This window comes from Phycodurus eques, chromosome 1, assembly GCF_024500275.1.
Source record: "Phycodurus eques isolate BA_2022a chromosome 1, UOR_Pequ_1.1, whole genome shotgun sequence".
NCBI classification, from domain to species: domain Eukaryota; kingdom Metazoa; phylum Chordata; class Actinopteri; order Syngnathiformes; family Syngnathidae; genus Phycodurus; species Phycodurus eques.
This window is the reverse complement of record NC_084525.1, coordinates 37823768-37849677: the sequence shown is the minus strand read 5'-3', so window position 1 is coordinate 37849677 and position 25910 is coordinate 37823768. Positions and strand designations below refer to the sequence as shown.

The window sequence follows — 25910 nt, the reverse complement described above, 5'->3', positions numbered from 1 at the left end:
GAAAGCACAGACTTCCCTCTCTTAAGCCACTTCGTCCACGGCGTTCCCGGGCCAGCCGAGAGACGTAGTCTCTCCAGTGTGCCCAGTGTTGTCCCTGGGGCCTCCTCCCGGTGAGATGTGCCCGTAACACCTCACCAGGGAGGCGCCCAGGGGGCATCCTAACCAGATGCCCGGGCCATCTCAACTGGCTCCTCTCAATGTGGAGGAGCAGCAGCTCGACTCTGAGCTTCTCTCCCTATCTCTATCCCGGACACTCATTGGAAGAAACTAATTTCGTCCCCTTGTATCCGTGATTTTGTTCTTTTGGCCATGACCCACAGCTCGTGAGGGTAGGTAGATTGACCGGTAAATCGAGAGCTTCGTCTTTTAGCTCAGCTCCTTCTGAACCACAACAGACCGATACATAATCCGTATTAATTGCAGATGCTGCACCAATCTGCCTGTTGATCTCCCGCTCGGGGCAGGAACTCTTCCCTGACCCAGAGACGGCACTCCACCCATTTCCAACTGAGGACCATTGCCTCAGATTTGGAGGTGCTGATTTTCATCGCAGCCGGTTCACACTCAGCTGTGAAACGCTCCAGTGAGAATTGAACATCACGGCTTGATGAAACCATCAAAACCGCATCATATGCAAAAAGCAGAGACGTAGTACTGACGTCACCAAACTGGACCCCCTCAACGCCTCTGCTGCGCCTAGAAATTCTGTCCATAAAGGTAATCAACAGAATCGGTGACAAAGAGCAGCCTTGGCGGAGTCCAACCCTCTCGCTGGAAATTAATCTGATTTACGTCCGGCAATACATACCAAGCTCTGACATCGGTTGTACAGGGACCGAACAGTCCTTATTCAGGGGTTTAGTACCCCATACTCCCGGAGCACCACCCAAAGAACTCCCTGAGGGACACGGCCGAAACTCTTCTCCAACTCACAAAACACATGTTGACTGGTTGGGTAACTCCCATGAACCATCGAGGACCCTGCTGAAGGTGAAGAGCTGGTGCAGTGTTCCATGGCTAGGACGAAAACCACACTGCTCCTCCTGAATTTGAGCTTCGACTTCCCGACGGACCGTCCTCTCCAAAACCACTGAATAGACCTTACCAGGGAGGCTGAGGAATGTGATCCCCCTGGAGTTGGAGAACACCCTCCATTCCCCCTTCTTAAAAAGGGGGACCACCACCCCAGTCTGCCAATCCATAGGCACTGTCCCCGTCTATGTGATGTTGCAGAGGCGTGTCAACCAAGACAGGCCTACGACATCTAGAGCTTTCAGGAACTCCGGGTGCATCTCATCCACCCTGCCACCAAGTAGCTTTTTACCACCTCAGTGAGCTCAACCCAGAGATAGAAGAACCCGCCGCAGAGTCCCCAGACTCTGCTTCTTCATGGGAAGGCATGTTGGTGGAATTGAGGAGGTCTTTGAAGTATTCTGCCCATCGATTCACAACCTCACAAGTTGAGGTTACCAGCACCGTCCCCACCATACACAGTATTGACGGTGCACTGCTGCCCCCTCCTGATAGCTGGACAGTGGACCAGAATTTCCTCGAAGCTGTCTGGAAGTCGTCTTCATGGCCTTACCGAGCTCCTCCCACTCCCAAGTTTTTACCTCAGCGACCACCACGCTGCATTCCACTTTGCTAGCCGGTAACCATCAGCTGTCCCATTGCCCAAAAAGGCCTGATAGGACTCCTTCATCTTGACGGCATCCCTTTCCGCTGGTGTCCAACAATGGGTTCAGGGATAGCCCCACCGACCACCTTACGGCCACATCTCCAGTCAGTCGCCGGGCTCCTCCCCTGCCAGAGAGGTGACATTCTTAGGCCGCCACCCAGCTCACTGAGCACCCGACCTAGTGTGTGCGGTCACGGAAGGCAGGGGAGGCTGAGCCTCCTCTACACGTGAAGAGTAAATAATAATAATAATAATAATAATTAGGCTACATAAAATTATTTTCCATTTGAGTTCTCTAGTCTATGCTTTCAATTGATGATATTTTTTAGTCCAATAATGCCCATGATTTAATCATTAAAATTGCTGAATTTGCGTCTTTCTTTTTCACATACATGGGTGAGACGGGAAGTGCCTTACCTCAGATTGCACAATCCCTCACAAAAAAGCAGAAATAGCACCGTTTAACACCACCAATTTTGTCAAATTACTGTTCAACAACAGAGGAGGCTATTGGAAGGTGCCTTTTCTCCCGCTTCACGTCTCCAGTATAATGTTTTCAGGTACTTGTAATATGCATCCTGATTTTCCACTGTAAGGGTGATGTATAACATGTTTGAGTGTTGCATATTTAGTTTCACTGATCACAAAACCGCAGCTAAAGTGCGAGGGGAAGCAGACAGGATTCTGCCTCCACAGTGTGATAAGCAACCTCTTTTAGAGTGGCTGTGGCATCCACAATGAAGGGGCGGACAAGAGCACACAGGTTCACGTTGGTGGTGTTCTTCTACACAGCAAGTCTCGGTTCTTTGACTTTGTGAGACTGAAGGCAAAATTCTTTGGATTGTATACCTCACAAATGGTGGCAAATGAATCCAAAACTCACTGACACCTCATCATTTTGGTCAAAAGGTATTTGATCGAGAATGTACTGGAGGTGACATAATTACTCCATCTTGCGCTCACTGTGGCAGCTACAACAGTGTATGTGGAAGGATCAATATACCTTTAAAAAGACTTGAAAAATGTATTGGGAATAGGACTGATCAAGGAAGACTTTTCTTTGCTGGGTATAATCACTATTTAGATAGAGACTTTGGAAAAAGAAGAAAATAAGAACAGGTAAGTAACATAGATAAAGGTCTTCTTTTCCTTTCGGCTTGTCCCGGGTCGCCACAGCGTGTCATCCTTTTCCATGTAAGCCTATCTACTGCATCCTCCTCTCTAACAACAAGTGCCCTCATGTCTTCCCTCACTACATCTATCAACCTTCTGTTTGGTCTTTTTCTAGCTCTCTTGCCTGGCAGCTCCATCCTCATCATCCTTCTACCAGTATACGCTCTCTCTCCTCTGGACGTGTGCAAACTGTCGAAGTCTGCTCTCTCTAACTTTGTCTCCAAAACATCTAACCTTGGCTGTCCCTCTGATGAGCTCATTTCAAATCCTATCCAACCTGGGAACTCCTAGAGAGAACCTCAACATCTTCATTTCCGCATTCATTTCCACCACCTCCAGCTCTGCTTCCTTCCTTTCTTCAGCGGCACTGTCTGTAACCCGTACATCATGGCTGGGCTCACCACTGTCATACACTTAAACATGTCACATAACACACCTGACACCTTTCTCCACCCGTTCCAGCCTGCTTGGACCTGTTTCTTTACTTCCTTACCACACTCACCATTGCTCTGGACTGTTGACCCCAAGTATTTAAAGTCCTCCACCCTCGCTGTCTCTTCTCACTGTAGCCTCACTCTTCCCCCTCCGCCCCTCTCATTCATGCACATATATTCTGTCTAACCTTATCTGTCGGCCTATCCATCACCACTGCAAACAGGAAGGGACTCAGGGCTGATCCCTGATGCAGTCCCACCTCCACCTTAAATTCATCTGCCACACCTACAGCACACCTCACCACTGTTCTGCTGCACTCATACATGTCCTGTACTATTCTAACATACTTCTCTGCCACCCCAGACTTCCGCATGCAGTACCACAGTTCCTCTGTGGGTACTCTGTCATAGGCTTTGTGAGATCTACAAAGACACAATGTAGCTCCTTCTGAGTTCTCTGTACTTTTTCATCAAAATCCTCAAGGCAAATAATGCATCTGTGGTGCTCTTTCTAGGCATGAAACCATACTGGTGCTCACAAATACATTTGTCCTGAGTCTAGCCTCCACTACTCTTTCCCATAACTTCATTGTGTGGCTAATCAACTTTATTCCTCTATATTTCCCTCAGCTATGCACATCACCCTTGTTCTTAAAAATGGGCATCAGCACATTTTTCCTCCATTTCTCAGGCATCTTCTCACCTGCTAGAATTCTGTTGAACAAGCTGGTCAAAAACTCCACAGCCACCTCTCCTAGATGCTTCCATACCTCCACAGGTATTTCATCAGGACCAACCGCCTTTCCATTTTTCATCCTCTTTAATGCCTGTCTAACTTCCCCCTTACTAATCATTGGTACTTCCTGGTCCACCACACTTGCTTCTTCTCCTCTTCCTTCTCTCTGATTTTCCTTATTCATCAACTCCTTAAAGTATTCTTGACATCTATCCAGCACAGTACTGGCACCAGTTAACATATTTCCATCTCTATCCTTAATTACCCTAACCTGCTGCACATTCTTCCCATCTCTATCTCTCTGTCTGGCCAACCTGTATTGCTCTTTTTCTCCTTCTTTAGTGTCCAACCTGGCATACATGTCATCATGTGTCTCTTGTTTGGCCTTTGCCACCTCTACTTTTTCCCTACGTCGCATTTCCATGTATTCCTTTCTTCTCTCCTCGGTCCTCTCAGTGTCCCACTTCTTCTTAGCTAGCTTCCTTCCTTTTATGATTTCCTGTACTTTGAGGTTTCACCACCAAGTCTCCTTCTCCCTTTTCCGACCAGATGATCCACCAAGTACTCTCCTGCCTGTTTCTCTGATCACCTTGGCTGTACTTGTCCAGTGTTCTGGAAGCTCCTCCTGTCCACCGAGAGCCTGTCTAACATCTTCTCGAAAAGCCGCATAACACTGTTCCTTTCTCAACTTCGACCACATGGTTCTCTGCTTTGCCTTTGTCTTCTTAATCGTCTTCCGCACCACCGCAGTCATCTTGCACAACACCATCCTATGCTGTTTAGTCATACTCTCCCCTACCATTATTTCAACCATTTTTTATGTTTATGAGAGAGAGAGACTTTTTCAGAGTTTTGCCTATGATAACTACATTCATCCTAGTTGGATGCCTAACTTACATGAAATTCAGAGAGCTGTCGATGAATTAATAAAAAATCAGTTGTGAAGCTCATAGAAGATGAAAAATCAATCAAAGCCATTGCACAAACTTCGGTAAGAGCCACTGCAAGCCATTGTAATGTCATGAAGAAAAAAAAGAAACCATTGGTGTACTAAGTAACAGATGTCAAATGGCGATATCAAGGAAAAGAGCAGCACCTGATGACACAAACATTGCGCAAACTATAAAGACGGTCCAGAACCAACTGTTTGTGCCCTCAGCAATAAGAACCTTTAGTGAAAACCTGAAAAGCATCACAACAGAGGAATAATAATTTGTTCAGGTCTATGGGCATGATGCAATGATTGCAATCAAAAGATTTGAAACAAAATATTTATTCCTCTTAACCTCTATTTGGAGTGTATGTGTTTCAGTATTTTCGCTCACCCACAAATTTGGTGTTTCGTTACAAATACAGCTCTCATAAAATTTGTCTTGGGCGGTATGTCTCAGGTGGTAGAGTGGTCGTCTCCAAACCTGGCTGTCGGTTAAATCCTGAGCCCTTGTGACCTTGTTGAAGTGACCTTGAACAAAATACCAAACCCCCAGTTGCTCCTGAATCAGGACACAGTCTTAAAGCGCATTGAGTACCGTGAAGGGAGAAAAATGAAAGCACATTTCCCCGTCTTCCACTTTTTCCTGGTCAATTACTTAGACCTCTGTAACAAACAGTAGTTGTTGTCATCATGGTTGGACTGGCTATGACCAAAGTTTGCGCAATGGCACTGATTGCGTTTCCATCTCTCAGCATCACACTTACAGGTTTTTCACCCATAGACATCCCTCTGATTATGTTAGTTACACCTCTACTAAGATAAATGCGGTCTGCACAGGCAAAACCCTTATCTTAAACGGTGGACGACTGGTTAGAGCGTCTGCCTCGCAGTTCTGAGGACCGGGGTTCAATCCCTGGCCCCGCCTGTGTGGAGTTTGCATGTTCTCCCCGTGCCTGTGTGGGTTTTCTCCGGGTACTCCTGATTCCTCCCACACGATTGGCTGGCAACCACTTCAGGGTGTACCCCGCCTCCTGCCCGATGATAGCTGCGATAGGCTCCAACACTCCCGTGACCCTTGTGGGGATAAGCGGCTCAGATAATGGATGGATGGACATATATATATATATATATATATATATATATATATTTTTACTTGTTAAATACTTATTTCAGCTATACACACACACACACACACACAGTATAAAACAGGCCGTCAGTTGAATAGGCCTGATCTAGGGTCTTACCGAAAGTACCACAAGTTTTTACACCTTCTGACCCTGCATACACAACTACCTTGATTTAAATTTAGGGAAGATTCTATTTATGATCCATAACTAAGCTAGGGGTGTGCAGTAGCTTTGCACATGTGAGGAAATAAATATAGAAATTATTAGTCATTGTTACTGAGAAGCTTGTCTTCTTCCTGGGCATTGCCAGAGTGCCCTTTGGCTTCTAACTGCACAGGATTGCAACCATTGAGCTGCCCCTTCACTCTGACTTTCCCCCTTCCATATCTTCCAAGTCAGTGTACTTGATGGCCAACTATTTTTCGTTTTGGCAAAACCAAAATTGAAAAATGAGCTGACTTCTATTTTTGATTTAAAAAAATGTAAAGAAATAACTGGAAACGCAAAACCAATCAGTTTTCTTTTATTGTGTCCAACAACAAAATGAAAAAGTTGGTCATTATCAGGCATTTTTGTTGTTTATTACAACCCCAATTCCAATGAAATTGGGACATTGTGTTAAACATAAATAAAAAGGGAATACAATGATTTGCAAATGATGTTCAACCTATATTTAATTGAATACACTACAATGACAAGATATTTAATGTTCAAACTGATAAACTGATTATTGTTTTTAGCAAATAATCATTAACTTGGAATTTTATGGCTGCAACACGTTCCAAAAAAGATGGGACAGGTGGCAAAAAAGAAGCAGAAAGTTGAAGAATGCTCATCAAACACCTGTTTGGAACATCCCACAGGTGAACAGGCTAATTGGGAACAGGTGGGTGCCATGATTGGGTATAAAAGGAGCTTCCCTGAATTGCTCAGTCATTCACAAGCAAAGATGGGGCGAGGTTCACCTCTTTGTGAACAAGTGCGTGAGAAAATAGTCGAACAGTTTAAGGACAATGCTCCTCAACGTACAATTGCAAGGAATTTAGGGATTTCATCATCTACGGTCCATAATATCATCAAAAGGTTCAGAGAATCTGGAGAAATCACTGCATGTAAGCGGCAAGGCCAAAAACCAACCTGCGCGTGACCTTCGATCCCTCAGGCGGCACTGCATCAAAAACCGACATCAATGTGTAAATCATCAGTTCCCAAACGTTTATTGAATGTTGTTCAAAGAAAAGGCATGACACATGACCCTGTCCCAGCTTTTTTGGAACGTGTTGCAGCCATAAAATTCAAAGTTAATGATTATTTGCTAAAAACAATAAAGTTTATCAGTTTGAACATTAAATATCTTGTTTTTGTAGTGTATTCAATTAAATATAGGTTGAAAGGATTGTCAGTACCCCCCTACCCACCATTGAGGACTTGCACGCTGCCAGAACTAAGACAAGGGCGTGCAAAATCCTCTCTGACCCTCCGCACCCCGGTCACCAGCTCTTCCAGCTCCTTCCCTCAGGTATGCGCTACCGATCAATGCAAACTAGAACTAGTAGACATTCCAAAAGCTTCTTCCCTCTTGCGATCAACTTCTTAAACACCTAACCTATAATTCCATTACAACAAGCTGGCAATTTTTTTACTTGAGTTCGTTGTCACATTTCTGTGGGGCCAATTATGTATTACTCGTGGACTCACTGTAGTTGTCTCGCCATGCTGCACTATTTGCATATACTGGGCACTCATGCCAGAGTAGCATCTGCTCCATTTTCACACTGATTGAGGAGTATCTGTAACATTTGCACAACCAACATTGTCCCAGATGATCGCACTACTTGTCACTTTAAACCGCATACACTCCTTGAAGTCTCAGCGCCCTTTGCACAATGGTCATTGCACCGGACTATTGCAATATTAGTCATTCGAACTGCTCTAAGTGCTAGAGGACTCTGCATCTTTTTGCACAATTGTTTTTTGTCAATGTCTTTATGTCTCCAAAGTGTTCTGTAAATTGACTGTCTGTTGTACTAGAGCGGCTCCAACTACCGGAGACAAATTCCTTGTGTGTTTTGGACATACTTGGCAAATAAAGATGATTCTGATTCTGATTCTGAACATGATTTGCAAATCATTGTATTCTGTTTTTAATTTATGTTTAACCCAATGTCCCAACTTCTTTGGAATCAGGGTTGTATTTATGCAGGCACGGTGGACGACTGGTTAGCTCATCTGCCTCACAGTTCTGAGGACCAGAGTTCAAATCCCAGACCGCCTGTGTGGAGTTTGCATGTTCACCCCGTGCCTGTGTGTGTTTTCTCCGGGTACTCCGGTTTCCTCCCACATCCCAAAAACATGCACGGTAGGTTGATTGATGACACTAAATTGTCCGTAGGTGTGAATGTGATTGCGAATGGTGTATGTTTCTATGTGCCCTGCGATTGGAAGACGACCAGTTCAGGGTGTACCCAGCCTCTCGCCCAAAGATAGCTGGGATAGGCTCCAGCACGCCCGCAACCCTAATGAGGATAATTGGTACAGAAAATGGATGGATGGATTATTTATGCATTTAACTAGCTTGGATGACACTCTTAAAATCACTTGGCGTCGTTGACATTTTTTAATCTAATGTAAAAAGCAAGGAAATTATATGTGAGGATAAACCACATTTCTTAGAAATTGAAATCTTAGAAAGGAGGGTTCTTTTTGGACCCTGACATGTTACCCTGTCTGACATACCCTCAGTCTTCAGAATCTATCATTTGGGTCATGAATTGTTGGGTATATTGGGTATGTTGGGACAGAGAAGCACAGGAACAGCAAATGCCACTCCACTGTACTGGTGTCTTTTTATTGTCACACTCACCCCCACACCACCCACCCCGACCTCCAAAACAAGTAGCTTGTTAAACATTTACAAAATGGTGCCGTCTATAGGATGCTATCAATGAAAAACACTATTGGCCACTTGTGGAAAGTACTTGCCCCTCCTTGAGCCGTCACCTTATCGTGGTGGAGGGGTTTGTGTGTCCCAATGATCCTAGGAGCTAAGTTTTCTTGGGCTTTATGCCCCTGGCAGTGTCACCCATGGCAAACAGGTCCTGGGTGAGGGACCAGACAAAGCACGGCTCCAAAAACCCCTATGACAAATACAATTAATGGATTCAGGTTTCCGTTGCCCTGACGCAGGTCACCGGGGCCCCCCTCTGGAGCCAGGCCTGGAGGTGGGGCTCGAAGGTGAACGCCTGCTGGCCGGGCCTGCACCCATTGGGCCCGTCCGGGCACAGCCCAAAAGGGTAACGTGGGTCCCCCTTCCCATGGGCTCACCACCTGTGGGAGGGGTCATAGGGGTCGGGTGCAGTGCAAGCTGGGCGGTGGCCGAAGGCGGGGACCTTGGCAATCCGATCTCGGCTACAGAAGCTGGCTCTAGGGACGTGGAATGTCACCTCTATGGCAGGGAAGGAGCCCGAGCTGGTGTGTGAGGTCGAGAAGTTCTGACTAGATACTTCGAAGACCTCCTCAATTCCACCAACACGCCTCCCCGTGAGGGAGCAGAGTCTGGGTTCTCTGAGGCGGGCTCTCCTATCTCTAGGGTTGAGGTCACCGAGGTGGTTAAAAAGCTCCTTGGTAGCAAGGATGAGATTCGGCCGGAGTTCCTCAAGGCTCTGGATGTTGTAGGGCTGTCCTGGTTGACACGCCTCTGCAACGTCACGTGGACATCGGGGACAGTGCCTCTGGATTGGCAGACTGGGGTGGTGGTCCCCCTTTTTAAGAAGGGGGACCGGATGGTGTGTTCCAACTACAGGGGGATCACACTCCTCAGTCTCCCTGGTAAGGTCTATACAGGGGTGCTGGAGAGGAGGGTCCGTCGGGAAGTTGAATCTCAGATTCAGGAGGAGCAGTGTGGTTTTCCTCCTGGCCGTGGAACAGTGGACCAGCTCTACACCCTTGGAAGGGTCCTCGTGGGTGCATGGGAGTTCGCCCAACCAGTCTACATGTTTTGTGGACTTGGAGAAGGCGTTCGACCGTGTCCCTCGGGGGGTCCTGTGGGAGGTGCTTTGGGAGTATGGGGTACCGAACCCCCTGATACGGGCTGTTTGGTCCCTGTACAACCGGAGTCAGAGTTTGGTCAGTAAGTCGGACTCGTTTCCGGTGAGGGTTGGACTCCGCCAAGGCTGACCTTTGTCACCGATTCTGTTCATATCTTTTATGGACAGAATTTCTGGGCGCAGCCGAGGCGTAGAGGGGGTCCGGTTTGGTGTCTCAGTATTGCATCTCTGCTTTTTGCAGATGATGTGGTTTTGTTGGCTTCATCAAGCCGTGACCTCCAACTCTCACTGGACCAGTTCCCAGTCGAGTGTGAAGCGGCTGGGATGAGAATCAGCACCTCCAAATCTGAGACCATGCTCTTCAGTCGGAAAAGGGTGGCGTGCCCTCTCCATGTCGGAGATGAGATCCTGCCCCAAGTGGAGGGGTTCAAGTATCTTGGGGTCTTGTTCACGAGTGAGGGAAGAATGGAACGGGAGATGGACAGGCGGATCATGCAGCGTCTGCAGTGACGCGGACTTTGTATCGATCCGTTGTGGTAAAGAAGGAGCTAAGCCGAAAGGCGAAGCTCTCGATTTACCGGTCAATCTACATTCCTACCCTCACCTATGGTCACGAGCTCTGGGTCATGACCGAAAGAACAAGATCCCGGATACAAGCGGCCGAAATTAGTTTCCTCCACAGGGTGTCCGGGCTCTCCCTTAGAGATAGGGTGAGAAGCTCAGTCATCCGGGAGAATCTCAGAGTAGAGCCGCTGCTCCTTCACATCGAGAGGAGCCAGATGAGGTGGCTGGGGCATCTGATTCGGATGCCTCCCGGACTCCTCCCTGGTGAGGTGTTCCGGGCACGTCCCACCGGGAGTAGACCCCGGGGACGACCCAGGACACGCTGGAGAGACTACATCCTTCGGCTGGCCTGGGGACGCCTCGGGATCCCCCCGGAAGAGATGGATGAAGTGGCTGGGGAGAGGGAAGTCTGAGCTTCCCTGCTAAAGCTACTGCCCCTGCGACCCGACCTCGGATAAGTGGTAGAAAATGGATGGGTGCATGGATGGATGGAAAGTACTTGCTCTTCTTTGCATCTAATAACTTTTCTTTTGGTTTAGAGTAAGTAATTTAGCAGTCTAAAATGCAGTTATTTATATAAACAGGTATATTCTGAGCCTTGCTGCTACATGCTTTTTAGCAGGAGCTCTGTCATAGACAATCTTGAAATGACAATGAAGAACTCGGTCTGGCTCATCAAATGTTTGAAAGATTCTTGAGGAAAATGTAAGTGGGATGTATGGAGCTATAATGGTATTTTTAATCCTATTATATTATGCAACTTTCGAATCAATCAGTGATCCATGATATTCCTCAATTATGATGCACTTAAATGTGTAAGTATTCTTCAGAAAACATTGAATGCCACTTGAAAAGTAAAACATATGTGTTCTGCTGAAAGGTTTGTGAATGAGGCCTAAAGTTCGCTTAAGCACAGAATAGAAAACGTGCAGTGAGGCAGGTGGCTAAAAATAACAGGAGGGGTGGCTTTTATTAGCGCTGTTAGTCCACGATACCATTTGTGTCTGGAGGCGGAGATTGGTGTACAACTTTTTTGAGGACATCACTGCTTGTGTCTCAGATGTTCCTTAAAATAACCCTAACCCCATCTCTAAAATTAGAATAAAACTGGCGAGCAACTCTTCTGTCAGAAGTCGGAACTATTGTCCCAAGCACCACTTTATGTTTGTCAAAGGCAAGAAGCTCCTACTCACCAGTTGACCAGCATTGCAGCATTGTTCCCTGATATGAAAGGAAGTTCTCCTTGGACGTGGCATACAAAGCATTGGGAAAGCAGTACGATCCACCGGAGGAACATATTCCTCTTCATTCCTCTGTTCCCAGTCCTGCTAGGATCCTTGCATTAAACGTGACTCTGGGGCGTCCCAGGTCGGCGGCGGCTGGTGTCCGGTCGGCTCCAGCAAATGAAGTTGACGGGCTTGCTGTCCGGCAGGCGACCTGAAGTCATGAGTGTGTCAGAAGGTGTCAGGGACAGGATCAAAAGACCAGTAGTTTTGGGGATCTCCAGATCGAGTCATGGTCGGTGATGGTATGGTCAAGCCCAGTGGGGGCCGCCTTCAAACCTGCTCCTCAGCGGATCCTGCGATACAGCAGTAAATTTTACTGAATTATTTACTTTGTTATCCAGCAAAATCCACCAAATAAAAAGAAAGATCAAAATAATTTTTAAAAAGATGTGCCGCACCCCATCCCTCCTACCTATCCCCCTTCCATCCCACCAACGATTAGTTCAGGCGACTGACGCTCTCTATGGCTGAGAATTTGCTGAGGTGTGTACTGCCGTCACCACTCAGAGATCATGCCTCATGTGTGTTTTAGTTTGTGTTAGATTGGCATAGCTGAGTGGGCGGGGCATGGAGCTCTGTGAGGATCCCAGGACAGGAAAGCTCACCCTCCCACGGCCACCGCCACCCTCCCCCTTCTGATGGCAGGATGCAGATTGTAACCAGGGATTAGGGAGGTTCAAAAATCCGATTTTGCCCGGAGAAAGCCTTGCGTATTAATGTGTGTGTGTGTGTGTGTGTGTGTGTGTGCGTGTGTGTGTGTGCATGAGCATGCTTAAGAGCTGTTTGTATTTGTTTGGTCTTTGTGAGAGTAGTCACTGGATCTTTCATAGTTCACCAGTGCCTGCAATCGGAAGTAGTTGTTTTAAGCCTCAAATGCAATCTTCACTTGTTTAAATGAAAATAGTAAATCCCGCCTACAAACATACACACCCACTGAATCCTGGCCTCTCTGGTTTTTAGTTTATTCCTTGCATTGTCTGTTATCACATTCTCAAAATAATTCACAACGCTTGATTTCATTCTACACATTGATAATTAATCTGCTTAATTACATGTTCTCTTAAATTTGACCTCATTTTTGGCTGCTTCAACACCTGTGATTATTGCGGTGACAAGCCTTTCTTTTCTGATATGCAAAGAACGAAGATGGAAGAGATGCACCACATGGGCCTTCGACACTGAAAGACACCTGCCAAGGTGTCTTGTTTTCAGCATGCCTGTTGTCACAATTCTCCAATATTCCTGCATCCTTTTTCTTTAAAAGAAACAAGGCATTTGATTTTAAACAAATCAACATTCGACACAAGGCTCTGTATTTTCATAAATGACGCATCTGTGGCAGGGTGCAAATGGTAGTGTATGCTGATTTTCGTGCAAGCGCAAGGCTCGCTATGCGTTTGCCGATTTGGCAGACTGGTCTTTAACAAGATGGGCTTTCCGGCGTAGCAAGGGTGTGTCCTTTGACACGCGCCCGAGTGCATTGACAGTTTGGTGGCAGAAAGTGCTGCTGGGAGCACGTCTAAGTCCGGCACAGTAAGTAGACTGACTGCTAATTTGATGGGGGCACAGACAGACAGATTCTGAGCTGAGGTCTGAGGATGTCAGGCGTAATCTATTAAAAAATATATGAATAGAGGGCATCAAACCCTCTGAATCATTGTAGAAATTAATTCATTGAAAACATTATTATTATTATTGTCATCATTATTATATTTTTTAAATCATCCCACTGGCCGACATGGGAGTCACACGTACGATGGGTGGTAGGTGGGACTTCTTAAAGTGCCCACTTCACGGCCCAGAGGTGGATGGGATGGACAAACAACCTGAATAATAATGACATGATTGATTGATTGGTTTCTCTGGGCTGGTGGCCTCACCGCTAGTAGTGGTTAACTGCTAATGCTACATGTGCTGGCAGCAGTGAGTGAGAGGCTTTAATGACTGCACTCGCATTTTTATGTTTTCTACATACAGTGGAACCTCGACAGAACAGACTAACAGAGGCGAGGGCGATATAACCGATTGTCCATTACATGAAGCATTTTTTTTAGGCCATATGCACCCATATTACTGTACAGTACAAAATTATTGTTTTGTACGGTTTTTTGGGTGGCCTACAAAGCCCAGCATAGTACAAAATTAGAGTAAATAAATACTAAAACAACTTGAAAATGTTGGAAATTTTTCAATTTTTATCCAAATTTAGCTTGGTCATGGTGATGTTGACGTACATAGTAGGTGAGTCGCTTTCATGAGCTGCGAGGAGTTCGTGTGCTTCCTAGATCCAAATTTGTTGTCAAAGGCGCACAGCTTGACAAAAAAATGCTACAGTACCAAAAATAGCATAGAGACAATAGAGACTTGTTTTGTATTCTTGAGTTAACATGCTGTCATGCCGCTCTCTCTCTCTCTCTCTCTCGCTCTGCGTACGCTCTACGGCACAATAGACAAGTCAAGTAATAATCATCACCACCCCAGTCTGCCAATCCACAGGCATGTCCATATGCTGTTGCAGAGGCGTGTCCACCAGGAGCGCCCCACAACATCCAGCGCCTTTAGGAACTCCAGGTGAAGCTAATCCACCCCCGGGGCCTTGCCACCAAGGAGCTTTTTAACCACCTCAGTGACCACAACCCCAGAGATAGGAGAGCCCGCCTCAGAGACCCCAGACTCTGCTTCCTCATGGGAAGGTATGTCGGTGGAATTGAGCAGGTTTTCGAAGTATTCTCACCACCGACTCACAACGTCCCGAGTCGAGGTCAGCAGTGCGCCATCCCCACTATACACATGGTACACTGATGGTGCACTGTTTCCCCCTCCTGAGACCCTAGAGGGTGGACCAGAATTTCCTCGAAGCCGTCCAGAAGTCTTTCTCCATGGCCTCACCAAACTCCTCCCATGCCTTAGTTTTTGCCTCGGTCCAGCCAGTACCCATCAGCTGCCTCAGGAGTCCCACAGGCCAAAAAGGCCCAATAGGACACCTTCTTCAGCTTGACAGCATCCCTCCGCGCTGGTGTCCACCACGGGTTCGGGGATTGCCGCCACGACAGGCACCGACCACCTTACGGCCACAGCTCCGGTCGACCGCCTCAGCAATGGAGGCGGGGAACTCGGTCCACTCGGACTCAATGTCCACCGCCTCCCCCGGGACATGGGTGAAGTTCTGCCGGAGGTGAGTGTTGAAACTCCTTCTGACAGGGGATTCTGACAGACATTCCCGACAGACCCTCACAATACGTTTAGGCCTGCCAGGTCTGACCAGCATCTTTCCGCACCATGGGAGCCAACTCACCACCAGCTGGTGATCAGTTGACAGGTCCGCCCCTCTCTTCACACGAGTGGCCAAGACATGCGGCTGCAAGTCCGATAACACGACCACAAAGTCGATCATCGAACTGCGAACAATTGTTGTTGTTTTTCAGTGAGTCAAGAAAACAGTACTAAATTTCAGTTTAAACTTAGCATATTTTCTTCTACGCATTCTTAGCATTTCTTGTACGTATAAAAACACATAAGGCCTTAATTAAAAAGGCATAAGAAGCCTGGTGTGCAACTTCACTTGAGCAGCTAGGATTTTAGGATGTGACATAACAATGCAGTAGGTTCGTGACTGCGCGTTTATTAGCTTAGACCAGACTAACTAAACTAAAATGAAGATGAAAATGAAGACACTTATTATCTTAATACATTTTTTCACAAACTTTGCCACTCACAATCTTTTTTTTTTCACCTACAGAACTTGACTCAAAATGTAGGCAGTTGCAGATACGATAGTACTACATTGGCCATAATGTACAAATACAGTGTGCATGACTATAACGTGACGTAACATATTGTTCAGCACTGTGAAATGTGTCTCAGCTTGACATTTAACTCTTTCCTGCCATTAACAGGCAGCTACTGCATAGGTGTAGTTTATGGGATGGACAGGGGGGACATGTCCCCTGCACTTTTTTTTAGATGCCAGTTTTTTATTGTCCAAAAACAATGTAATATGATAATTCACTACACGGAACAAGCACTAGGACCACGCGGAAAACCCCTGCCAATTACATCTGTATCTGCTGGCCCAATCACGTCGCTTAGATGTTTTAACCGCTGACGTTAGAGCATAGATTTGAAGAGTAGATATGCCAACGTGCTGTAGCAGCCTGACTATGCGACGTGCTTACATGGCAGCCATGTTGGGAAGGTCGACGTTCCCATCAAAAGCAATGCATGGACATTGAAAGTAAGTTGTAACCAGCCGATTCTAACGAGGTTTACTTTTTTGTAAACGCCAAAGCGTGTACTATCAATACAGATTTTTTTTTTTAAGTCCCAAATTTTATTATACCTGTGAAAGGTTATTCCCAGTTCCCTTGTTGTGATTGTAGTGTATTGTACTCGACCGTATGCAGCACAATGTGCTACTATCCTTGTTCTTTTGGCTGTCTTGCTGTCCACAAACATGGAATGCGCTGACGACTTTGACTTCCCAAACTGTGACAGAGAAACAGGTGGAGGAGCAACAAGTACCACCATAATGACCAAAATTAAATACAGCAGCGTAAAATGATGGATAGGTTTTATTCCTATAAAGTATATTTAATATTGTAAATCACTGTAACATTATACACAGTTTGAACATTACCACTGTGCTTAAATACAGACAATAAAAAAGCTGTACTTAGTAATTTAATTAAGATGTGTTGCACGTAAAAGTTAAATACAAATTGTACCTAAATAAATGTTTGAAAACAAAGCTTTCCAAATGATTAAATGCAAATGTATTGTACTGGATAGTTTGAACATTTAATTCAGTGATTCTTTCACATACCACTAGAGCACAGGTATAAAAATCAAAGCCCAAGGGCCATGGTCTGGCCTGTCGCACCACTTTATGTAGCCCAGGAAAGCAATTAAAAACTTCATGTTTCTTGCTAAATGTGGTTGTTCTTTTCACGCATTTTACTTTTAACAGATATTACAAGATTATTTATTTATTTATGTATTGATTTATTTATTTATTCATTTATTTGTTTGTTTGTTTGTTTATTATTATTTTTTTTTTTACAACAAATCACTTCGTGACAAAGTGAACAACAATCATAGGAGGGTTTGATTGCGAAGATATGGGTGGCAAGATGGCGCCTACCAGTGTGGCCGCCTCGGTAACGCGCTCTCTAGTATTGTCTTTGTTTTTGTGTTTTTCGTCCGTCTTTGGAGACCTTACACGACTCACTTACACAAGGGGAGACCTGCTAACCATCAAGGAGGCTACTCCGGACTTTCTGTCACCAACTTTCGAAAATCCGCTCAGTTTTTTCCCCGAGTTACTCACCGGAGCGGCGTCCGCGGTTTTCGGCGCATGGATGCGGAAGCGGCGCCACAGAGGAAAACGAGCCGGAATTCAGGTGAAACTCCGCAAGAGAGGACACAGATTGGCGTTCCCGTCGATCCACCTCGCGAATGTACGCTCCCTACCCAACAAAATGGACGAGCTTCATCTTCTGTTAAAGACCAGTAAAGACTTCGGACGTTCCGCGGCCATGTGCTTCACGGAGACCTGGCTTTGCGACGCCGTACCCGATGGCGCCGTCACGCTTCCCGGCTTCAACATTCATCGAGCGGACCGCGACATGGAATCATCGGGAAAAACGAAGGGCGGCGGGATATGCCTCCATATAAACGAAAAATGGTGTACGGACGTCACGGTGCTCAGCACACACTGCAGCCCGCATTTGGAGTCGCTGTTTCTGAACTGTAAACCATTTTACGCGCCACGTGAGTTTGCATCGTTTATACTGGCTGGAGTCTATATCACACCGCAAGCTAACACGAGCGCCGCATTGCTAACGCTCGCCGAACAAGTCAACGAAATTGAAAAAAAACACCCTGACTCACCCCTCATTATTCTCGGGGACTTTAACAAAGCTAAACTCAACCACGAACTCCCTAAATACAAGCAGCACATCGACTGTCCTACCAGGGAAAATAATACTTTAGACCACTGCTACACTACGGTAAAAAACGCATACCGTGCTATACCTCGTGCAGCCCTGGGCTCGTCTGATCACTGCTTAATTCACTTAATACCGACGTACAAGCAAGTACTTAAATGTGCGAAGCCTACAGTGAAAACAGTCAAAAAGTGGACCAATGAAGCAAAGATGGAACTTCAAAGCTGTTTAGACTGCACAGACTGGAGTGTCTTTGAAAATTCAGCTGGCAGCCTGGATGAATATACGGGCACTGTCACATCCTATATCAGTTTCTGTGAAGAGGTTTGTGTACCAACAAAATCATTTCGGGCATTCAACAACAACAAGCCGTGGTTCACTGCTAAACTTAAGCAGCTTCGCCAAGCTAAGGAAGATGCATATCAGAGCGGGGACAGGGCCCTGTATAATCGAGCTAGAAACCAGCTTACTAAAGAAATTAACATTGCAAAGAGGATCTATGCAGCAAAGTTGGAAAAACAGTTTAGCGCGAACGACTCGAAATCAGTCTGGCGTGCATTCCAATCGCTGACTAATTACAAGCGACGATCCCCCCAAGCTGAGAACAATAGCACACTAGCCAACGACTTGAATACCTTCTATTGCAGATTTGAAAAGGACAGTTTCACTCCACACACCCACCCGGCCGCACCCGCGACCACAACCACACCTCTGACTTCTGCGTTAACCATCCATGAACAGGATGTGAGACGCATCTTCAAACAACAGAAGATTAACAAAGCAACAGGACCGGACCATGTGTCCCCATCCTGCCTCAAAGTCTGCGCGGACCAGCTCGCTCCAGTCTTCACTCAGATCTTTAACAGATCTTTGGAAATGTGCGAAGTTCCATCCTGCTTCAAACGCTCCACCATCATTCCAGTCCCCAAGAAACCTGCAATCTCTAGTCTGAATGACTACAGGCCTGTCGCTTTGACATCTGTGGTCATGAAGTCCTTTGAACGTCTCGTGCTGGACCACCTCAAGAGTGTCACAGGTCCCCTGCTGGACCCCCTGCAGTTTGCCTACCAAGCGAACAGGTCTGCGGATGATGCAGTCAACACGAGACTGCACTTCATCCTAGAACACCTCGACAGTGCAGGGACCTACGCGAGGATCCTGTTCGTGGACTTCAGCTCAGCGTTCAACACCATCATCCCTGAACTCCTTTCAACCAAGCTTCTCCAGCTCAGCGTCTCACCTGCCATCTGCCAGTGGATTTACAGCTTTCTGACGGGCAGGACACAGCAGGTCAGGCTGGGGGAGGCCACCTCATCCACACGCAGCATCAGCACTGGGGCGCCCCAAGGTTGTGTCCTCTCTCCGCTGCTCTTCTCTCTCTACACGAACGACTGCACCTCAGCGAACCCGACTGTCAAGCTCCTGAAGTTTGCAGATGACACCACTGTCATCGGCCTCATCAAGGACGGTGACGAGTCTGCATATCGACAGGAAGCGGAGCGGCTGGAGCTGTGGTGCGGGCGACACAACCTGGAGCTGAACACGCTCAAGACGGTAGAGATGATCGTGGACTTCAGGAGGCATCCTTCGCCACAGCTGCCCCTCACGTTGTCCAGCTGCCTTGTGTCAACCGTCGAGACCTTCAAGTTCCTGGGAATTACAATCTCTCAGGACCTGAAGTGGGCGAACATCATCAACTCCGTCCTCAAAAAGGCCCAGCAGAGGATGTACTTCCTGCGGCTTCTGAGAAAGCACGGCCTGCCACCGGAGCTGCTGAGACAGTTCTACACAGCGGTCATCGAATCGGTCCTGTGTTCTTCCATCACAGTCTGGTTTGGTGCTGCTACAAAAAAGGACAAACTCCGACTGCAACGGACAATAAAAACTGCTGAAAGGATTGTCGGTACCCCCCTACCCACCATTGAGGACTTGCACGCTGCCAGAACTAAGACAAGGGCGTGCAAAATCCTCTCGGACCGTCTGCACCCCGGTCACCAGCTCTTCCAGCTCCTTCCCTCAGGTAGGCGCTACCGATCAACGCAAACTAGAACTAGTAGACATTCCAACAGCTTCTTCCCTCTTGCGATCAACTTCTTAAACACCTAACCTATAATTCCATTACAACAAGCTGGCAATTTTTTGACTTGAGTTCGTTGTCACATTTCTGTGGGGCCAATTATTTAATACTTGTGCACTCACTGTAGTTGTCTCGCCATGCTGCACTATTTGCATATACTGGCCACTCATGCCAGAGTAGCATCTGCTCCATTTGCACACTGATTGAGGAGTATCTGTAACATTTGCACAACCGACATTGTCCCAGATGATCGCACTACTCGTCACTTTAAACCGCATACACTCCTTGAAGTCTCAGCGCCCTTTGCACAATGGTCATTGCACCGGACTATTGCAATATTAGTCGTTCGAACTGCTCTAAGTGCTAGAGGACTCTGCATCTTTTTGCACAATTGTTTTTTGTCAATGTCTTTATGTCCCCAAAGTGTTCTGTAAATTGACTGTTTGTTGTACTAGAGCGGCTCCAACTACCGGAGACAAATTCCTTGTGTGTTTTGGACATACTTGGCAAATAAAGATGATTCTGATTCTGATTCTGATTGTTATACACTTAATATTTGTGTACCACAATTTTCCATGACTTATGTTTTCAAATCTAATTCATTGTTAACAATATGTGGAACAATCAATTTCTGGGACAATTGTGTTTTTGAAATAATATGTTGAAGTTACTATACATTTATATGGTTTTCGTAGTCATCAGGGCCCTCTGACAAAAACCTTACCGATGATGTGGCCCACGACAAAAATAAGTGGGACATCCCTGCACTCGATGGAGCCTGATACCACACTTTGAGAACCACTGCTAGTGGCTGTTGTTGTACACAAGTGTTTTTTTCTGCATGTGACCCTCCACGACACCCAATTGATGCATTTAAAATTCTGGGAAAAAATATCGTCAGGGGGCAGTGGTTTTGTTATTGGTGATGTTATGCTAATGGTCAACATGAATATACTTGTTAGTAAAGTTAGCTAATAAAGTGTCCTTCCGCGTTTTGATTTTTTTCAGTATTATTTTGGATGTGTGGTGGATTTCGAAGTCCGGGCGAGCTTCCTTCCGGAGGGAAGACTCGCCAGCTGAGCTGGAAAGAAGAAGACTTCGGGAACCTGTGGCTTGGGATAACAAAGTTTATCAAAAACACCTAGGTGTCATAACAGTTGTGTTTAGAGTATGATTAGCAAAAAGCTCATCCGAAATTCTCGGTCACAAGCTTATCAAGTCTCGTATCTGTGGCCGTACTCTCAAAGACCACCCCTCAGCTTGATTGGTTCACTGGGTGGGTTTGAATGTATTACCTTCCCCACTATACCAATTGATAATCGTTATCTTTGATATTACAATGGCAATCCCATTTTATGGCTCACCTCCTGCTTACCAAAGGAAGTGTTGTCCTGTAAACAGCGGGGAAGACCTGCTGGAAAAACAAACAGTCCCAAGAATGTAAATCCCCTCTTTGAATTAGATCTTTCAAAGTGAAGATAGCTAAAGCAACAACTCTTTTACAGGTACTATGCTGTACTGTGAAAATGACTAAATAAGATACTATTAAAAATACACCACAGGTGAAAGTCAGGCTATGATTGTGGCAGAAATGTAAGATGTTTAGCCACATTTAAACGTCTCTAAATGCAAAAAATATATATTTTTCGTCGGGGAGGTGGTAAACCTTAACCCCCCACCTAGGTTTTGTCCTGACACTGGCTACTAGGTTTTTCTGGTTTCAAATGTTGACAGGTCTGCAGTATGCTCAATGAATCAAACATGATCAATAATGTGCTTTCGAGGCACCCACTTTTGGTGTTCTTGTGTTTCATTTTTTGGTTTTCCCACAGGTCAGTATACAGTGATGATGGCTCACTTCTACCTGAAAAGGAAGATTGGATATTTTGTCATCCAGACATATATGCCATGTTTCATGACTGTAATCCTGTCCCAGGTGTCATTTTGGCTAAATAGAGAATCTGTTCCTGCACGGACAGTTTTTGGTGAGTGAAGCCCGCTCACACCAGAAAGACAAATGACAGATGTTGAGACTTATTGAAACCTCCATTGCAGGCAGCTTGCAACATCACAATTTGAAGGTGTCACCTTTGTTTGCAGGGGTGACCACAGTGCTGACAATGACCACCCTCAGCATCAGTGCCAGAAACTCCCTCCCTAAAGTGGCTTACGCTACAGCGATGGACTGGTTCATTGCCGTCTGTTACGCTTTTGTCTTCTCAGCCCTCATCGAATTTGCAACGGTGAACTATTTCACCAAGAGGAGCTGGGCATGGGATGGCAAGAAAGCTCTGGAAGCACAGCACCCAAAGGTACACAGCTCCTGGGACATTCAGTGTCTACTTTGGATTGGGGCATGTTCCTTGCCATTAATTCAAGATCACAAGGTCTGGCAACCATTATTAATATTAAGTGTCATTATTTCCAAACCTTATTTTTTTCCATGTGCCATTGCACAGAAGTGATTATTCTTTTATCTTAAGTGGCACTCTGCAAATGTTCGGACATAGTTGGGATTTTATTTTTGCAATAACAGGTTTGACTTTATGTGCAATCATTTCATAAATGTTAAAGCTGGAACAGGTTTTATTAAAATGTTGTATCCTATCATTGGAGAAACAGTGACAGTGATTGAATACTAATCTATTATTTGTTGCTGAGTACCAAAAAAAACCAAATCCTATGAAAGTACTCTTAATTCTGTTTGGGAAGCCTTTAGGAAGTTAAGACTGACTTTCCAAACTATCAACGTTGCTTGCTTTTCATTTTACCAAAAATATACATATAAGCCTACTTATTATGCATGTGTGGATCTGCACTGAAATAGAGTGATCGGCGCCCTCGTGAGGACTTTAGATCAAACCCAACATCCCTTATTTGACCTCAATTGCTTGTCCACTGGGACAATCAGTGTGTTGCATCGTAGAAACTAGCATCTTGAGAGCATCATAAATCAAATCCTTTGCTCACCATTATCTGTCACCCTGCAGAAACGAGACCCCATGGTGCTGTCGAAAAAGTCCAACAACGTTTGCTCAGCAGCTGTCCACTACACGCCCAACCTCACGAAGGACATCTCAATTGCCACCATCTCCAACACATCAGTGCAGCTCCGAGCCTCTGAAGCAAAGATGGTGGACCCCAAGAAGACCTACAACAGTGTCAGCAAGATCGATAAAATGGCCCGGATAGTGTTTCCTGTTCTTTTTGGAACCTTCAACCTTGTTTACTGGGCCACATATCTGAACAGGGAACCAGTGATTAAAGGAGCTGTTGCCTCAACCTAGTCTTATTTTGGAACATTTTACATTTTGTGACATAAGTTCATCCTAAAAGGACAAACAACTCACATAAATGCTTGAAAAACTACATTTCAAGTGCTGTTGAAGGCTGCAGTGGAATCCTGTCCTTTTTTTGATGACCTAAAGTGCTGCTTGATGGCACCGTAAACCAGAGTTTACGGTGCTATTCTTTTTGCTCATCCATCCTGCTGCGGCTCGCATGATGCACCCCTCAAAAGACACCAGAGAACACAATGTAGATGCCAATTACAGCTTACAGCACAGGAGCTCGCCATTGCTCTTACTTGACAAAGGTTTCTATATTCATTATAGGTATTTGCAACGGAGCATCATGTTGTTGTTGCCTTAGATCTAATTGCCTGGGATGCTCTGCGCATATACTACTGGGAAACTGCCATACAACATTGCATTTGACTAAAATCCCTTGGACCTTACATGTTGATAATTTGCTTTCGTGTTGCGTTTTCATTTGCTTTTAAAGTAAACAGGTTTTTTTGTATTGGAGTGGTCACTGTCATGCTTGTGCATCTTGCATATTCACGCCTTCCGCTACATCTGGTTATCCAATGGCCACATAGCTGGGAGGTAACTGGGGGGGGGGGGGGGTCTGTCATTACAAGGGATTTCTGAAAATATAAATCATCAAACTTGAAAAAAAAGACTCTTCTGCCATAAAACTTTAAAAAGTCTTCATTTAGGGCCTGCCAACAAGAATATTAAATGAAATTGTCTGGCCCACTTTGACTGGATGACTGGACAGTTGTGGATGATGTTTTCTGTACAAATTTCCCATGTGTGCGGCAAATTAAATTTGAGCCTGGATAGCTAAAGTAGAGAGTGAATGTAAATTCACAGATGAGCGATCCCGACTTGGTCCAACCAGCAATGCTGCGGCCGAGACCTACAGTACGTATATATTCCCAAGCCCAGCATGCTGAGGAGTCTGGCATTCTCAACAATCTTCAATTTCTGCAACAGCTCCCCCTACCCCTATGCTGGGAAATGTATTTTATGAGAGAATCGTGTAAATATACTTCTCTTAACTCTTTGTTGTGTCATCAAAAAAAAAAAAAAAAAGATTTCAGTTTGCTGTCTTTTTGCTTATGTTTGTGTAATAACTCATTTTGTGGTTTGTTAAACTTGGAAAAAGCAGCTTTTAATCGCCATTTTGAATCTTATTCCATCCCTTCATTCCTACAATCAAAGCAGAGGTTCAGCAGTATGACAGTAGGTCACTGTAACACAGTGTTTAGCCATAGTGGGACAAATTCAATGACACAGGCTGCTGCTGCTTTGATCAATTAGCAAAGTGATTTTGGTTTGTTGTCAAAGGAAACTTCCTGCTGATGAAAAGATGATGGCCTTCAGCACCATGTCAATAAAGTTTAGCTCTGCTGCACCCTGTTGGCTTCGTGACTATGCCACCAGCTCCTTTTGCACCATTTTGTGCCCGTGTCATTGGAACCATCCTTTTAATTGAGGTTCTGTCAATAACATGATGACCGGCAGGTGTCAATCAATAATGAGACAAACCCAAGTAAAGGTAGCGTGAATACGAGTTGAAGCTTCAAAAGCAAGCCCATTGACTTGACCTCCCTTCCTACGTTTATAACAGCCTCCTCTGTTGACCAATCAAGGGTCAGTGTGTCTAGCTCCACTTAAGGTAGACTACAAGTACCCCACCTTGATGAGTGCCGAAAAATAGTACGGTATTGGGCAGTGGATACGAGAAAGTGTACGGCTAGAAGTAAATTGGGCTTATGTTTATTATTAGAATGAACATGTTCGTGTTCATACAGCTGCATATCATTGCAAAGCTGGCTATTGGCCAGTGAAGAACGATTGTACACAGCTGCCATAGCAACCCTGACCATATGTGAGCTCCTCTTAAACCATGACGAACACCATTCAAGGTATCTTAAATTTTGCTGCAAATCCATTGTTGGCTAATTTCATGAAATATGTTTATTTAATGAATGTAATTACAAATGATGAATACAGATGTTGGAAGCATACATTTGGGGAATGTTTTATGCATATCATAGCACTGCTTTTAAGTTAAATATAAAATTGTCTGTTGTATCCCTGCCTCATTAATATCAGTATTTGCTTTCTTATAAGATCTGTCATTAAAGAGACACTCCAGTCTTATTTTATCCTTGTCTTCCTTTTGCACAGTAGCTACTGCTGTTATTATCCCAAACTATCTTCTTCTGTCTGCTTGATGAACACAATGCAGCCCTGATAAAAGCTAACAATCTCGGTATATTTAAATGCACGGTTGCTCCTTTCTCTTATGCTTTTTAACTGCCCATGGTATTAAGTATCTAGTATCTAGGTATCTAGCGCATTTAATGCGTTTGGCGTGCATCTGCATGCATTTTCCTCGCGGGTTTGTGTCTTCTACGAATAGAAGGGTTACTTTGGTGGCTCCTGCATTGCATTGTAGCGTCTCTGTCATTTGAGCTATTTTATGAAGGCTATATTTCAAATGACATGTCTGTCCTCTAGAGGGCAGTGAAGCCTCTAAACTGGCTGCAGGCTTGTCCAGATGCAATAGTTAGGTTACGACGGGCTATGTGGCATAGAAAACTGCGCAAATACATAA

General features: G+C 45.4%; 2 protein-coding genes across 4 annotated transcripts in view; one reads left to right on the top strand and one right to left on the bottom strand.

Annotated features, from left to right (window-relative positions):
• Positions 1 to 12516, bottom strand: part of LOC133410266 (gamma-aminobutyric acid receptor subunit beta-3-like) — a 71720-nt gene extending 59204 nt beyond the window's left edge. The window contains exon 1 of one of the 3 annotated variants that reach the window (XM_061691176.1): positions 11886 to 12516. In XM_061691176.1, the coding sequence (XP_061547160.1) occupies positions 11886 to 12001 (116 nt within the window). In that variant the 5' untranslated portion in view covers positions 12002 to 12516. The remainder of the gene's footprint in view (positions 1 to 11885) is intronic. The other 2 variants (XM_061691167.1, XM_061691158.1) reach the window with 2 other exon arrangements.
• Positions 1 to 23870, top strand: part of LOC133410283 (gamma-aminobutyric acid receptor subunit alpha-5-like) — a 39088-nt gene extending 15218 nt beyond the window's left edge. Inside the window, exons 8-10 of the mRNA XM_061691212.1 lie at positions 21833 to 21985; positions 22101 to 22312; positions 22991 to 23870. Of these exons, the coding sequence (XP_061547196.1) occupies positions 21833 to 21985; positions 22101 to 22312; positions 22991 to 23287 (662 nt within the window). The 3' untranslated portion in view covers positions 23288 to 23870. The remainder of the gene's footprint in view (positions 1 to 21832; positions 21986 to 22100; positions 22313 to 22990) is intronic.
• Positions 23871 to 25910: the final 2040 nt, after the last annotated feature.